Source organism: Gymnoscopelus braueri (assembly GCF_963280865.1).
Source record: "Gymnoscopelus braueri genome assembly, chromosome: 10".
NCBI classification, from domain to species: Eukaryota; Metazoa; Chordata; class Actinopteri; order Myctophiformes; family Myctophidae; genus Gymnoscopelus; species Gymnoscopelus braueri.
Window position 1 is genome coordinate 55,425,298 of NC_137611.1, and position 17,856 is coordinate 55,443,153.

The window sequence follows — 17,856 nt, forward strand, 5'->3', positions numbered from 1 at the left end:
TTCTGTCACCTGAAATGCACAGACGAACATCACACTTGTGGCAGAGTAAGTTGGTGTACCCTGAACAGCCACTATTCCTGCAACGCCCTCTCTGTGTCTTCCGTGGGAGGTGTCCAACTTGGTCCTGGCGCACATCTGATGGCCGATGTTGACTAGGGCTGTCAGTTCTCCTCTATAATCCCATTCGAATTTCAATGCTTTATTATTTTTTATATTCGAAAATGTTATATAATTTATAATTATTATTTTGTTTTAAATTTTTTTAAACGTAACTTTTTAAAACGTAACTTTCTCTGTTACTATAAACAAGTGACGTTTATAGGGAGAAACATGATGAAAGCATTTGTTTTCGCATTGGTAGGTCAGGAAAAAATATATTAAATAAAAATATATTTTTCTATATTCGAATGGCAATTTTAGCATTCGAATATTATAAAAAAATTTCACATTCGAATTATTTTCGAATAGTGAAATTCGTTCTGACAGCCCTAATGTTGACGTGGTGCCTTGCGTGGATGGCGGTTTGGACTCTCTTCCAGTTGTCTCTTCTGAGCTGAAGATAGCCGTCCCCTCTTTGGCGTGTTGACTGCAGCGTTCACCTGATTAGAACAGAATAAATGAATGTACATGTCAAAGATTTTTAGCACATCTCACTGCAGGTACAAATTTCACAAGTCACACAATACTGTCTGGCCAACCTATTGTGCGTTGCTTATCCTCAGAAAATGGAGTGATATTGGTGCTTAGCCTAACAAAGATTGAGGATGGCTGTAAGTGGGCAATCCCCACCACCCTCACATAAACAATGATGAGAGTCCTAACTGGGCAACTCCCACATGAACAATTACCACAAACATTACCAAAATGTTTTGCTAAAACTTTGTAGACAATGAAATATATTTGTCTTCGAGTACAATCGGTTACTAAATACAAATTGGTTACAAATATTATTGGAAATTAGAAATGAAAGTAAAAATGCACATATAGCCTACACTATATATATATATATATATATATATATATATATATATATATATATATATATATATATATATATATACTGTATATATATATATATATACTGTATATATATAAAACTATAAGACTCCACTTAGCCAGGTGAACTTGGGTGATTGAATACTTTATTTAGAAGGTTGCAGAGAAAAAGCACATGGAAGTACAGTTTACAATACAAGGTCAACTAAAATGGATCGCCCATGAAAGCGGCTCGTTTCAAATGGGATCCTCATCTGCTCAATTCAAGGAGACATTAAAAGACAGACAGATATACACTACTATGCAGAACATCATATGAATATTTTAAAGGTAAGAAAAACAAAAAAACAAGAAAAAAACAAAAAACTAAGAAATACAGTAGAGGTTAGAGGGGGGGCAGTTTTGAAATTGAGTAGGGTTTTACACTCCTTCACTACTTTTGGTAGGGCATTCCACATTTTTGTAGCATAGCAAGAGAACGTGTTCAACCCCTTGTTCATGCCAAATCTGGGTTGGATATGATCAGTGGAGCTGCCTCTGGTGTTGTGATTGTGGACATTTACGTTTTTGAAATACTTTGACAGGTACATGGGTATCCCAATGTTGTGGTGTATCTTGTAGACCAGGCCCATTGCAAGTTGCTGTACTCTGTCCTCAACCCTGAGCCATCCGACCCTAGCAAAGTGAGCAAGGGTTAGATGAGTTGTATGTTTGAGGCCAAGAAGTAGCCTTACTAGTTTGTTTCGGGATGTCTGGAGCCTTATTTTTAAGGCCTTTGTGGTGTTGTGGTACCATGAGGAGCATGCATAGACGAAATTACCGTGGATGAGGGCCCCTGTAAGAATCATCAAGGTATTCTTACTGACTAGAGAGGAAATACTATACAAAAATGTGTTCTTTGGTTGACCTTTTTGATGACTCTTGCTGCCATTTTATCACCGGAAAGGTTTGCCTCTAAGATGGAACCCAGGTAGGTAATTTCCTCTGTTCTTGTGATAACATCATCACCCACTTTGATTGTGAAGCTTTCGGCCTTGCTGAGGTTAAAACTAGACCCAAAGTGTGGAGTTTGCATGTTCTCCCCGTGTCTCCTAGGGTAGGTACCCTCACAAAAACATGCAGTAATCCTGGTCACTATACTGCCTCCCCCTGGCCAGCCGGGGCGCCTGATGGAGTAACTGGTTGGAATAACGTGTTCCTTCCACGCGCTACGTCCAACCAGGGAAACTCTCCCCTGTCAGGTGACAAGAAGGTCAGTTGGCTCTCATGCATTGAAGGAGGCATGAGCTCGGCCCTGGCCTCCCTAGGTTGGCAGAGGGAAGGTAGTGCCCAGGATTACATAGACAATTGGCACTGGGTGTAAAAAATAGGGTTACAAAATCGTGGGATAAAAATTTAGAAAAAAAAAAAAAAACTAGACCCAAAGAGAATGGATTCAGTTTTACCCAGGAGTAATGATAGTTTGTTATCAGCGAGCCAGATGCGGATCGTATAGAGTTCAGAGCTGAGAGTTTCTTCAACCTGCAGCCTGTCCCTGTCAGAGACCAGCAGAGCTGAGTCATCCACGAACAGGAAAAGGTTGCAGTCACAAGCTGATGACATGTCGTTCATATTAGGAACAGTATAGGTCCTAGTATGCTTCCTTGCAGAACGCCACAGCTCACTGGGAGGGGGGTGACAGGGTTCCGTTCATCTCCACCAACTGTTCCCTCCCCTCCAGATAGGATTGCATCCAGCTGAACAGGTGCCATTGCTATTTGCTACCACACTGTAGCATAAAGCATGCTCTAATTTACCTGTGGGGGATATCTTTCACAATAATAACATATGTACATGTTCTAGACATTCTAATGATCATCCACAAAAATATTACTACTGTAGCATTTTACTTACTTTTTTGTGAGGAATCCCGTCCAGTGAAAGAGATTGTTCTTCCTTCAAGGATTTTGAAGTTGTGACGTTTCCTGCCTCTGTGGGGGGTATTTATATGCAAATATCCTGGCCAATGACATTGCAAGACTAACCAATAGGATCCAATGATGATGTTTAGGTGAAAAAAGAACAGGAAAACAAATGATTTATACCCTTTAAAAAAAAATAAAAAATTCCATTTTCAACTATGGGTCTTGCAGGGTTAATCTTATTTTATACTACTATGAGCTTGTAGATATGCTATTTTTTGAAAAATCGTGAAAATGTGTGCACATCTTTGAATGTGTATTTTTAAAGCGGACAGTTTTAACTCAAATCTTTGCTCCTGGCACAACATGGTCCACAGCCAAAACATATCAATTTGGGGGTCCTTCACTTGAAAAAGTTCGAGATCCACTGTGTTAAGATGACCATTTATAGTCACACATTTTTAACAATGTTAAGTTTTCCACTACATTTTACCCCATTTCCTCGTCTATAGGAATCATAATTTGGTGCAAGAATGTTTCAGTGTGCTATGCTCGAGGGTTAGGGCTAGTGTTAGGTTAGGGGAAAAAAAGAAGAAGCAAAACATATAGCACAGGTTTTTAATGTTTTTCAGGCCAATGACCCCTTAGCTGAGAGAGAGATGAAGCAGGGACCCCCTACACCTGTTGAACAATGATGTTGCATTTTTATAGATAGCCTCATAGACTTGCTTGGCAGCACTATCATCAGTGTTTTTTGTTTGCTTACACATTATCTTCTCTATTAATATGTTGGATTCATGTTCATGTGTCTTTTCTGACATTTAACTACGTAAACCCTTGGAGTTATTGGTCTGCTCTGTTTTCCCTCTACATCAAATGTCTTTGGCAAAAATAGCAGATCTACAAGCTCTCAACGTGACAAACTTCGACGCGTTCTGAGCTTACAGATCGGCTATTTTTTTGCCGAATATTCCTCCCAGAATAGGGATGCTAAGGTTCAAATTCAAATAAATAATTAAGTTCCTATCTCACAAAGATTTGCTGGACACCTTGTAGTAACTCTGAGGACCCCTAGGGGTCCCCGGAAACCCTGTTGAAGATCCATGAAATATAGAATGGTATACCTTTGTGCCAAAACATTATTATACTTTGTGTTGGGAATCAATGTAATTTGATTTGATTAGATTAGATCGGAATAGATTAGATTTGAATTGATTAGTGACAGGCGTACCTCTGTGACAGTTTGGAAGTCGGCAGGGAGGCAGAGCACAGCTGTAACCGCGGCACAGGGCTCCGTAGAGGTACAAGGAACAGCGTCCTCCGGTGGCGGCGTGGTGTGTTGCGCCTCGGTGTTGGAGAGGGTCGGAGAGGGCTCCGTGTTCAGCTGTTCGCTCTTACAGACAGGACTGTAGATGAACTTGATGACCTTTGAGTCCATCTCATGTCTCTGAGGCGGAGCTGAAACATATTGTAAAAACAACGACATGGCGATATTTATGGGTGTTTTTTTTGTTTAGTGCAATATATTGCAATCAGCGTTAATTTTGACAGCAAATTTTGATTTAGTTTAGTCATTGTCTTTTGAATACAATTTCATTTAGTTTTAGTCATATTTTAGTCATCTGAAAGGTTTAGTTTTAGTCTAGCTTTTGTCGACTAAATATACAAATTTAGTCGACTAAATCTACAGTTGATTTTGTCGTCAATAATGCATTTTGGCAGGCCTTGATGGCGTCGTAATGGCATATTTTAGACTTGGTTGTATGCTGAAAATAGCCGATCTACAAGCTCACAACGCGTCGTGAGCTTGTAGATCTGCTATTTTCAGAGCGCAACACCCGAGCACAACCAAACATAAAATGACTTGTCTTTTAGTTCTACTGGATCTCTTCTCCACTAGTCCCTTCAGTAGTAGTGGAAAAAACATTTTTAAAAACATTTTAGTCCAGTTTTTATTTGTTGACAAAATTGTCTATGTATATTTAGTCTTAGTTTTAGTCATCAAAGCTTAGTTTTTATTGAGTTTTTGTCAGTGAAAAAAGGCAGTCGACGAACATTTTTCGTCATAGTTTTAGTCAACGAAATGAACACTGATTGCAATATAGAAAAGAAGTACTGTAGTTACATCATTTCAGCAGATATATGCAGATCTCTAAACGTGTATCTCTCTAGCAATGATCAGGGTGATTTATGGGGAAATAAAACAATCGTTCAATACTGTGCTTGACTCAACATGACAGCTCTGAGGGGGCAGAATGTTCCTGACAGACCAGTTACCAAGACATCCTTATATTGAACTTTATAAGTTTTCTTTTTCTATTAAGAATTACTCCATTTGGAACCCCCTCACGGAATCCTGAGGGTCCCTGGACTACACTTTGAGAACCACTGACTCACAGCTGCACGTTTATTGACAGAAGTTTTTACAATGAGTTTGTCATCGTTTAATACAATCAGATTGGACTATTCCGTTTCATGAATGGGGCTGTCAATCACCACTTAGAGGCTGGAGTACCCTCTACGTCTAAGCTGTTTGCGGCTAATGTCGATGTTGAAGCCGTATATTGTACAGTCCTACCCTGAGGTTCAGGGTCTTCAAACCCAGCACTCCATTCATCCTCCTGTTCCTCTTTAATGGATGGTTCTGGTCTGGGGAGCGCTTCTTCTGGGTCACTGATGTTGTGGTTTTCTTTGGGTGAATCGTCACATGATTCTACTACAACCAGCCCCGTGAAACGCTGTAGCGACACGTCTATGGAGGAGACACAACAACAACAAAGACATAAACAACAACGACATAAACAACAACATCATCAACAATGACATAAACAACAAAAACAAAGGTTGAACAAACTTTGACGTCTTTGAGACCTGGAAGATCGATATCAGCTGACTCAGCACATTGAGTCTACATCCTGTAGCCCAGAGGGACGTCCGGTTGGTCGCCCTGCTGTGATTGATTGATTGATTAGATGTATTAGATATTCATTGATCCCGCGGGATCCCCAAAATTCAGTTGCCAGAGTTCTGTATGTGTTGCACGGATACTGTATTATACCGTTGTTATCAGTGTTATTCTTCCTTCACTGTCCCCGAGTCAGTATCAGTACAGTCCTCAGAATGGATGTTACTCCAGAGTTAAATGTGTGAGATGTTACTGTAAGTACGTACAATGACTGACTGGATGCTAACATAAGCAATTTTAGCCTCTGCCAGGAGGGGGGGGGGGGGAGGCAGGATTTTCTCGGAGGGGGGTGGGGTTCACCTCTGTGTTAAATTGGCATTTCTTTCCAAAATGTTAAAACATTTAATATTTGGAAAATATTTTTAAGTAAAGTAAAGTGTACATGATTAGAACATGCTTAAACATTTGATAATGAAGGTCTTAATTAATATTAATATTGATATTGATATTGATATTGATATTAATTAATATTTCTACAAATTGCTACAAAACCTGTATATCCAGTCATTTTTGGACATAAACAAGAAGTTGAAGGATAAAACTAATAATGATAATGAAGTACCGTGGCGTGCATGTTCACATCATGTATACTTTACATTACTTCAAATATTACATTTTTAAACATTTTGGACAAAATAGCCAATTTTACATCAAGGTGCCCAGATGTCCCTATAGTGCCTGTCTAAATTGTCAAGACAACACTGTAAATTTACAGTATACAGTTATGGGAGAGTTGGCCCATTTTTTGACCAATCTGGAAAATAAATGCTTTCTTCACAAATGTGTTCATAAAGGTGTCTACTGGAACAAATTCAACCCAACTCCCTTGGGAAACTTTGTGGGAGCCAATCAAAGATGGGGTACCCGGAGGGCCTGGGCAAACAACTGGACATTTTTTAATTGGCCAATATTTTGGGGGGTGCTGAATCCATTCCAACCATTAGTTTATAGTAGAAAAAATACTCCTGGCCATAAAATCGGCCACGCCCACTTTTCAGGGGGCCTATCACATATCTATCTTTGTTGAGTGGTATATTTTGATTCTTGGGGTTCCCAAGGGAGTTGGGTTGGAACAAATTTGTGAAGAAAGCTATTGGTAAGCATTTATTTTCCAGATTGGTCAAAAAATAAGTGCAAATACATCATCCTATATCATGAACACTGAATAAAAACGGTACTCCATCTGCAAAGTAGCCTATTTAAGCCAATAAAACAATTAAACTAGCAGACAGTTGCAAAGTAAGCAAAACAAACCATGTAACTAATAATGTAACATGTAAGTGTCACAGCTTGCTTACGTGTTATATCCTACACACACGTCAGGGTGACGGATAGACAGTCCTTATTAGTTTGATTTAGATTTTCAGACAAAAAAACCTATGCTTGTTAACTCCATGGTGGTCACTTTAATAACACCTTGTTATAAGTATCTGGCAGGCTTTTCATTTCATTTACAATGCCTAATGCCACTTGTATGCAAATGACAAATCCGTATGAGAACTCAATAAATAGCTAGATGAATCAATCGAAAAAAAAAAAATCTTTTCATTATGATTTAAATAAAAAATAAATCAATCAATACATCAAGTGCCCCCCTTGCCCCCCCCCCCCCCCTATAAAATTGCCTATGGATGCTAACAATGTACCTCATTGTTTGATAGGTCTGGAAAACTATGTAGTTTGTGGACAATATCGATATATATCATATATAGTAGTGTCATATTTTAGCCTAACTCAGCCTGGCTCCATATTTCTTCTCACTGTCAACCTGACACGTTTCACCCATAAGTCAGGGCCCTGCTGTTCTAGCTGATATCAGGGTGCCTGCTCTATTGTCTGATATGTTCTCTACAGGAAGACAGGAAGAAATGTCTCATTCTGTCTGCTGTGTTGCTATCTATCGGCTTCCTGAATTTATAATACTACAGGTGAATTTACAATACTACAGGTGCACCCTAGCCGCGCACAGGGCTCTAGTGAGGGCTCGCTTATTTTGGGGGTTACAAAATCGTGGGAAAAAAAAAGAAAAAGAAAAAGAAAAAATGTATATACACCGCGGACCCCCTGGGAGTCTTGGGAGCCACGCGAAACATTGCGGACCCCTTCGGACCCCATATTGATATGTAAATTATTTATATAGATCCACCGTCTTGCTCCCTCTGGCTTTTTTTTCCTTCCATGAACCTGCTTGCTTGTTTTTCTCCAACCTGGCAATCCTGAGTGGCGAGTCGGTAGTGTTAGAGGCTGCGTTTAGATGCTGGCGCGGGTAATAATGTATTGTTTGGGATGTGCATGGCACGGAAATTATGGACATATTAGCGTGAGTGTGGTGGGATAGACATTCCCAAACCGAAAGCGAAAGGCAGAGCGGGGGTTGAAGCAGGGGCTTGCGTCTGTTGTTGTGGAGATGGAGAGATTTCAATGGCCGTTGCTTCGTTTTGCCTCGGCTGTGGCCGTCGCCGCTCGGGTGTGCGCACGGTAAACGCTGCTAAAGTGTTTCCCCGTCCGGTGTGGTCGGTAATGTGGTGAGTTGTGTAGGACGAAATTAATTATGCTCCGAGGAGGCAAATGTGTAGTGAGCAATGAAAAGTAGCCTACGCCACCCGTAAATTCATCGTGCACCTTGTGTCTAGTGTTGTGGTGACATGTGATATGTTGTTGTTGCGTTTATCCCGAAACAATGAAATCAGTATGGCGTCGGAAGTGTGGCGGGAGACTTTCCAAATGTATAGGTAGATTGGTAGTTCGTAGGGAATGTTTACAGCCCACTACATCTCTGTGTTCCTCCGATACAATAACACTTCTTTCAGTGCCACGGAGTGACCGGTCAAGAGCCGAGGTCCAAATGTTGACCCAGTCACTTGGACGCTGGGTCATCATCATCTACCATCATCATCTTCATCTGATGACGACGTATTATCATCCCTCTCATCCAATCAAAGGAGTCCACCTTCGCCCGGAAACTCATCTATGTCTAAACCTACGATGTGTTGTTGTGAAAGAAAGCTAACGGTCTGTTAGCCCACAGATCAACCCCCAGAATAACAAACACACACACAATGTTATGAACATCCAGGCCAGCTATGCTTTAACTGAGGGAATCCACTGGAATCCACAGGATAAGTGATCATTATTGTTTCAGTGCCAGACAGACAAGGGAAGGAGAGAGACTGAAAGAGCATGGGACACATGATGATGATGGGGGACACTGACAGCAGTGAGAGTGAGGCTCCTCTGGGGATGCCCGCACTGCATGCAGGCCAAGGCCAGCCTGGGCCGCCTGGGCGTGCCCGTGCACAGCGTGGACATGGGCGCGCACCCGGAGCTGAGGGCCCGAGTGAAGTAGCCTGGTAAACCCTCCCTCCGGAAATCTCATTTCCATTTGATTCCAGGAGTGAGTCTGGCATGATTGCCCATTCTGCAATAGTGGCTGTGGGCTGGAGTTGGCGGGAGTAATACCGTTGACTGACAACCCCTTCAGCCAATGATCGTTGTTCCCCTTCAGCCAATTGCAGTGCATTTTACCACCTCCAGAGACTAATGTGACGCAACGGGACTTTTGAGATGGCCATGCCCAAAATAGGTTGCCTTATTCGGATACATGCGTGTCACTGCCCGCCCCTGCCGGTTCTCTGAATTTTTATTTTTAAATAGGCTCTGTCATGATTAATTGAACACATATATGAAGTTAAACAACTAAATTCTATCCAAACGATATCTTATAAGTAAATTCCGTGCCTCAAAAAAGAAGTTTGAGAGCGTTTTAAACCCGAAAATAAAAAGTAGAAACTGCCCACAGAAACAAAGGCTGCCGTTCGTGTTTGGTCGGCTGCACTCAGGCTGCACTCGGGTCCATTCGGGCTCACTCGAACTCGCCATCTGATTGGCCAACTTTTGCTGTCAATCACAGAACGATGAGCGACGACGCTGATAGGCTCGTTTTTTTGGTAATGCGCTAGAAACGACCATACAAGCCTTCATGCCAGACTCACTCCTGGAATCAAATGGAAATGAGATTTCCGGAGGGAGGGTTTACCAGGCTACGAGTGAAGCAGCTGACCGAGCGCAGCACGGTGCCCCAGATCTTCTTCAACCACGTGCACGTGGGAGGCAACGACGAACTGCAGAAACTGTCTCTGGAGGCGCTAGGCAAGCTGGTAGAGCTGGTGATGAAGGATCCAGTAGCGTCGGACGCCTTGCCTCTTCCTGAGGAGACCTCTGCTGAAGGCTCAGAGCTGCCTGGGGAACCCGACGGAGAGTTTAGCTGTGAGAGAGACGAGTTGGCGAACCTGGTCGAAGAGCTCAAACAGAGCACTGTGATTGGCTGTCACTGGAAGGGGCTGAGATTAATCAAAAAGAGCTTCTCAGGTGATGGGCTGGTTGCTCAAAGAGAAGGGCATGGCCAGGGCCGATGCCAGTGACACCGGCCGTGCGTTGCTGCAGAAGAAGTACATGGTGAGCGTGAGTGGCCCCGACAAACGTCATCAGGAGGAGGGCCACTTTGAAGAGGGGGCCAACGGGGACACTCTGTACAGGCTTCTGGAGCACGACCCCCACTCGGCCCTCAATGCAGGACAGACGGCAGCCTGTGCCCCCCTGAAGGCTGCTGAACTCTCAGCTCTTCTGAGGGAGATGATCCTGAAGCTATTCTCTGAGTATCTGTCTGCTGATGGCAAGAGTGTAGACTATTTAAGGGCATGTCGGTGAGTCCTCTGTTTGAGCGCTACAGTGAGCTGGCAGTGCAGCTCCAGAGGGTGGAGCTGTTGTCCCTGAGCAGAGAGGAGAAGCTGGCCTTCTTCATCAACGCCTACAACGCTCTGGTCATCCACGGCTACCTTCGCCTGGGGCCCCCCACCAACGTGTGGCAGAGATACCGGTTCTTTAACTATGTGAGCTACCTCATTGGAGGGGAGGTGTTCACCCTTCAGGACATTGAGAACGGGGTTCTGAGAGCCAACAGGAAAGGCATGGCTCAGCTCCTCAGGCCCTTCTCCAAGACTGACCCTCGCCTACAGGTGGCTCTCCCTGATGCTGAGCCCCTCATCCATTTTGCCCTGAACTGTGGAGCCAAGGGCTGTCCACCCATCAAAACCTACACTCCACAGGACATTGACGAGCAGCTGCGTACGGCATCCGAGGCCTTCCTGGAGAATGACGACGGCTGCGTGGTGGATTCTGGGAAAGGAGAAGTGAGACTGAGCCAGATCTTCAAGTGGTACAAAGCTGATTTTGGATGCACCGACGAGAAGCTGCTGCACTGGGTGATGGAGCACATGGGCGACTCTCCTAAGAAGAGCAGCCTGCAGACAGTCCTCTCTGATTACATTACATTACATTACATTACATTACATTACATTACAGTCATTTAGCAGACGCTTTTATCCAAAGCGACTTACAATAAGTGTATTCAACATAGGTAGGGAACGAAAACTACTAAATCACCAGAAGTCTTTTTAGTGCATTTTCTGCAAAAACAAGCAACCAAGAGTATACCGAGCGCTAAGGTAAAAGTGCAATATATCAGCTACCTATTTCCTTAAACAGATGAGACAAAATAGCTAAGTCAAATGAGCATGAGCTAAAACAATTCAGTGTATCGACTAAACAAGATCCAATAAACAATACAACAATAGAAAACAAGCGTTCGTACAACTAGTTAACAACAAGTAGGTCAGGCAGAGAGGAAGGGTAGTGTTTCCTGAAGAGGTGGGTTTTCAACCTGCGGCGAAATATGGGCAGTGACTCTGCTGTCCTAACATCAGTGGGAAGTTCATTCCACCACTGTGGGGCCAGAACAGAAAAGAGTCGTGACCGTGTGGATCGGCCAGAAGGACCCTTGAGTGACGAGGCAATCAGTCGCCCCGAGGTGGCAGACCGAAGTGGTCGGGCAGGGGTGTAGGCATCGACCATAGCCCGGAGGTAGGAAGGAGCTGTTCCTTTCACTGCCCTATAGGCTAGCACCAGGGTTTTGAACTGGATGCGAGCCGCTACGGGGAGCCAGTGTAGAGAACGGAGAAGGATGGTTGTGTGGGAGAACTTGGGGCGGTTGAACACCAGACGAGCCGCAGCTTTCTGAACAAGCTCCAGAGGTCTGATGGCAGATGCCGGAGCACCAGCGAGGAGGGAGTTGCAGTAGTCCAGGCGGGAGATGACGAGAGCCTGGATGAGCACCTGGGCTGCCTTCTCCGTGAGGAAGGGGCGAATCCTCCTGATGTTGTAGAGGAGGAATCTGCAGGACCTTGTCACTGATGCGATGTTTGCCGAGAACGTCAGTTGATCGTCCAGGGTCACACCCAGATTCTTCGCAGTCCGAGTTGAGGTCACCACAGCATTATCAATGGTGATGGCCATGTCTCGGTGTGGACAGCCCTTCCCCGGGAGGAACATCAGCTCGGTCTTGTCCAGGTTGAGCTTCAGGTGGTTTGTCGACATCCACTCCGAGATGTCAGCCAGACAAGCAGCAATGCGTGCCTCCACTTGGGTATCAGAGGGGGGGAATGAGAGGATCAGCTGGGTGTCATCGGCATAGCAGTGGTAGGAAAAGCCATGGGAGTGGATGACAGCACCCAGAGATGTAGTGTAGAGAGAGAAAAGAAGCGGACCCAGAACCGAGCCTTGGGGAACCCCAGTTGTGAGTCTGTGTGGTTCTGACACAGACCCTCTCAGCATCACCTGGTAGGAGCGACCCGTCAGGTAGGATGCAAACAGGGAGAGTGCAGAGCCTGAGACACCCATCCCCTCGAGGGTGGAGAGGAGGATCTGATGGTTCACCGTGTCGAACACTGCAGACAGGTCCAGGAGTATCAGGACGGAGGAGAGAGAGTTCGCTCTAGCGGCATGGAGCGACTCCGTCACTGCCAGGAGGGCAGTCTCTGTCGAGTGACCCACTTTGAACCCAGACTGGTTGGAGTCCAGGAGGTTGTTCTGGTGGAGATAGGAGGACAGCCGCGCCTCCGACCAAGTGGAGCTTACTATGTAACCGTGCTCGGGTTGTGTGTGTGTGTGTGTGTGTGACAGTCTCTGTGTGCATGTGCACTGTGTGCATGCACTGTGCACTCTGGCCCCCAGAGGGCGCCAGAGAGCAGGAATTTAGACAATGCTCTGATAGACGCTGATCTGATGGGAAGAGGACCAGAGGACCAGAGTCACCTACCTTCCTTTTGATTGGAGCACCAACAGCAGCACTCACTGACACACACACACACACACACACACACACGCATGCACACGCGCACGCACGCACATATAGAAATAAATATTTTGTATTTTTATTTCAGTTAACCAAAATGTTTTTGGTTAAAAAACATTAACCAAAACTTTTTTTGTTTTAGTTATTTCGTTAATTTTAGTCAACTATAATAACCTGCGCACGCGTGCGCGCACACACACACACACACACACACACACACACACACACACACACACACACACACACACACACACACACACACCTAACAGTTTCTATCCTTTTCCCACAAGTAAGACGCGCGAACGCAGCTCGAAAATATTGTGTATTTACGGACTTGTAATCCGTGTTATTTCACCGTGATGGGGAGAGAACATTGACTGTGTGTGTGTGTGTGTGTGTGTGTGTGTTTTGCAGGCTGTTGTGCATTTTAATCAGAGCATTGTCTAAATTCCTGCACTCTGGCGCCCTCTGGGGGCCAGAGTGCACAGTGCATGCACACAGTGCACATGCACACAGAGACTGTCACACACACACACACACACACAACCCGAGCACGGTTACATAGCCTCTTTCCGCGTTCGCAATCATTGAAAAAGTGTCTTCCAGTTCCAGTGTGTTCTCCCTTCAACCGGAGGAAGACCTGACACTGTTATGCTAAGCAAATCAAGGACACCTCTTTATTAACCTCGCATCACCAGTCTTTCCACCTCGGAGGAAAGCCTGGTATTCGTTATTAATGGCCGGTGTGATCTGGTCTAGCCCACGCCTACTGAAAAAAAAAGAGCAATTCCTCTTTCCGGAAGTTGCGGTTCCGGTTTGGCGGAGCCGCTTTGTTTTGGTTGCCCCTGTTTGCCTCCCCAATCCCTATTTAAATGGAATACAATTTCCCCGTGGGATAACAAAGGTAGACAGACGCTAAATAGTCTCCGGAAAGTACACTCACATTTATATTGAAAAAGTAAGCTAAACTACGCCGCATCAAGGATTTTATTTGGTAGGCCCTATTACAATGCCCTTGATCCCGACCGTAGTCATTTTGGGGTGAAGTCTTTCCGGATTTGCCGGTTCTGGCCGCCTGATGACGCGCCTGGTTACGTAGGGTTACTTCCGCTCCCAACGGGATCACAAACCCGAAAAAGGTATTGATCCCAGGCTACCTCTTTATAGTCCCAGGTGTGGGAGGGGCAAAGCTCTCTATGCCCCTCCCAGGTGTGGGACACTGTTTGAGGAGGGAGAGCCATTAGTCTAGCATCTCTGTGTGTCCGTTAACCTCTGTCCAGCTCTCTGGAATAAAAATGTAATCCGATTACTTTACACAATGGCTGCCTTTTTCTCTGAAGTTTTCTTATGATCTCTGTGAAATTAAGCCATCAGTCATTGTTCGACGACATTGAAAAGGACTTGAGAATCACTGTTTTCTTGAACACAACAAGTGGTAAATCCTGGGTTAAATTGACCGATTTTGGTTCACATGACGCTCGTCTGTCACAAGCGTCATGGCGCTACTTGTTCCTGTTTTTTGACAGCTTTACATTTACTTCCAGTACATCTACATTAAGGTTCAGATTTCAAATATAAAGTACTACCCCACAGCCACGGATGTTACAAGTTAAAGCGCCCGGGTCTAAGTACCTGTGTCTTCCGTATTTTTCAATAAAAAGCATTTTAAGCCAATCGGCGGCCATTTTCTATAAAAAAAAATTATAATAATTATAAGGTGTCAGAGTGTAATACACCCTCCAACCGATAGGGGCGCATAGAAAGCATATGGGGAAAATTCGGAGAAAATGGCCGGCGATCGGATTAAAAAGCTTTTTATTGCACAATACGGAAGAAACGGGTACTTAGACCCAGGCGTTTTAACTTGTAACATCCGTGGCTGTGGGGTCAGCACTTTATATTTGAAATCTGAACGTTTATGTAGATGTAAATACGTTCTACGAGGGTTGTATACTACAGCTAGCTAACCCGTACCCTACCTACTACAGGCTATGGGGAAATAGATCACACATTGATTGATTATGTCAGCAAAATAAACAAATAACCAAACAACAACAGTAAAAGGATCCATAATAAAGTGCACAGTTTTTGTACCTGTTGTAGTGTGTAAGTGCAGGTCCATCTGTGGAGCGATTGATCTGTATAGATCTTGTTCATATTCCAGTAGGATCTTCTCCACCAGGGAACAGATCTCCTCGGCCACCTGCGTCAGCCTCTCGCTGACCACCACCTTCAACATGTGCATCTTAGCGGACATTATGACGTTTTAATAAACCTTACTATTGTTTTATAAACACAGAAACACACGTACAAACTACAACAGCATCGTTTCACTTCGACAATGCGAAAATAATGAGTTCCGGAGTGTGGTTTCCTTGTCTTTTCAAAATAAAAGACTGTAGCGAATAAAAGAGCTGGAGAGACAGGGAAACCCCTGTTACTGAACAAACATTACAATATAGAGTTATTTAACAATTATTCTAACAAAACTTAATACATTACTTCAGTACTTCTCCCAAATTTATATATAATTGGCCACAGACCCCCATCTGAAAATGTTTTGTGCCAGGGATCCCCAGAGAAGAGAAGATTTATGTAAAATAACTATCACAATTATTTTGTGAGGACCCCTGGGACCCCACTTTGAGCCGTTTTTGCCAGTTCTGGCTTAAACGTTCATACGCTTTTTACGAAACTCGGCCATATGGTAGAGGGTCATGAAAAACTATCAAGAAATAATTCTCACAATCTTTTGTCAAAAGGTGGCGCTATAGCACTCAATTGAAAATGCCAACTTTGAACAGGTAAAAATCATGCCCTGTTTGACCTACAGCCATGAAACTTCAATACACACATGCGTCTCCTCATGCTGAACAACTCTGACTTTTGACCTCTGACCTTTAGATCTCCCACCATTTTGAATTATATGAAAAACAGTCATTGGCTCTAAACTTCTGCATTTTTTCACTTATAGAAAATCCGCCACTAACGTTTTGTCGGCAAAGGTCCTAAGTTCACGTGTAAAAGGTTTCGTGCAGATTACTCAAAAATCCCAGGAGGAGAATGAAAATAGTTGTGACACTGCATTCCTTTCAATCCTGTCATGCCCTTTAATCCTTATCTAATCACTCATCATCATGTACGTACAGGTACATGATGGTTTTGACTCTAATCTATCTTCTAATCGTTTCATTGGCACGCCTTGCATCACAACTATACAAGGTCTAAGCCCTTCTCATCATGATAGAAGATGTCTTATCAAGATGTCACCGTAATGGAAACCACAACTATCGAAGCTACCGTACCATTCCAAAAAATAGTTTTGGTTTGGTAAGGTAGAACTGGTTGAACTTGATCTTCTCCTGACCTCAAGTAACACTGTCCTCTGAAAAGCCAGAAATCTCTATAATAACCATATGACTCACTCACCTCTGCACCTAAATGGTCCTTTGCTCATGTAAAGCTGGCATTTGCTCTGATACGACCCAATTATTGAAATCTCAAATACGGAATAGACTTCCATCATGCCACATGTATTGCTTGTCTTGGCCACCTGGCAGTCTTAAGGTTTTCTTCAGAATATAGGTAACCTCTTTAACACCTAAGTGGCCCTGTGCTTATTGTTGGTGATGACCAGTCTCCAGATAATGAATCCAGTTGGCTGGCTTAATGCATAAATTAATGCTGACTGTACTATCGTGGAAAGGCACCAAAGCGGGCTGTAGCACAGTACAGGGCACCACGAAGGGTTAATCCGCCCCTGCGTGCGTGCGTGCATGCGTGCGTGCGTGGCTGCGTGCGTGCGTGCGTGTGTGCATGCGTGTGCGCGCATGTATGTGTGTTCTCTTCTTAAGCCAGGGTTGTTAGCCTGGTAAACACCCCCTCCTTCCGGAAATCTCATGCATTGCATTGCATTTGGTTTCAGGAAGGAGGGTCTGGGATTGCTCACAGAGTAAAGCTGCCCGAACCGCTGCGCATACGAACCAATCAGCGGCTGCTAGGGGCGGGATCATCCAATCACCTGCCTAGCAGCTTGAAAAAATGAAACTCCGTCTGTCATCGATTCTGCGCCCGAAGTCTCAGATGCAAGTACGCTGTGAAACAAAATGTGTGTCGCAAGCTTCTTCCATTTGACTGAGTGAGGTTAAGGGTTGTAGCCAGTGGTGTGAAGTAACTAAGTCCATTTACTCAAGTACTGTACTTAAGTACACTTTTGAGGATTTTTTTTTTACGTTACTGGAGTATTTCCCATTTTCAATACTTTTACTTCTACTCAACTACTGTACATCTCAGAGGCAAATATTGTACTTTTACTCCATTACAATTATTTGACAGCTTTAGTTACTTTGTAGATTTAGATTATTATCACAAAACATACATTAACCACTGCAGCCCTATATATATTTTGGCCATTTGAAAATAGTCGATCTACAAGCTCACAATGTGTCACATTGTGAGCTTGTAGATCTGCTATTTTCAAAAGATTTGTATACATTATGAAGTATATATGAACTTACTTTTGGTACTTTAAGTATATTTTAATGCCAATACTTTTGTCGTTACTCAAGTAAATTTTGATTACCAGACTTTTACTTATATCAGAGTGTTTCTACATTGCAGTATTGATACTTTTACTTAAGTAAAACATTTGAGTACCTGAAGCCTATTGGAGGAACGCCGAGCAACAGGCTTTCCCACAAACACTGACACGCGTTGGTAGAAAATTTAATATTCATGAGCTTGTGCTGAGCTGCACTATATAAAGCTGAACCATCCGGTCTGCTACATTCTCATCCACCACGAGG

At 43.7% G+C, this 17,856-nt stretch overlaps 1 protein-coding gene and 1 pseudogene across 2 annotated transcripts in view; one reads left to right on the top strand and one right to left on the bottom strand.

Annotated features, from left to right (window-relative positions):
- The window catches only part of LOC308093699 (uncharacterized protein), a gene marked incomplete at its 3' end in the record, with an annotated part of 66,639 nt that extends 51,260 nt beyond the window's left edge, over window positions 1–15,379 (bottom strand). Inside the window, exons 1-3 of the mRNA XM_080440026.1 lie at window positions 15,146–15,379; window positions 5,476–5,649; window positions 4,129–4,355 (exon numbers count right to left, since the gene is read on the bottom strand). Of these exons, the coding sequence (XP_080296152.1) occupies window positions 4,129–4,355; window positions 5,476–5,649; window positions 15,146–15,308 (564 nt within the window). The 5' untranslated portion in view covers window positions 15,309–15,379. The remainder of the gene's footprint in view (window positions 1–4,128; window positions 4,356–5,475; window positions 5,650–15,145) is intronic.
- On the top strand, window positions 9,873–11,231 carry LOC308092819 (annotated as a pseudogene). Its single transcript has 2 exons — window positions 9,873–10,185; window positions 10,253–11,231. The product of its transcript is annotated as an uncharacterized misc_RNA (transcript).
- Window positions 15,380–17,856: the final 2,477 nt, after the last annotated feature.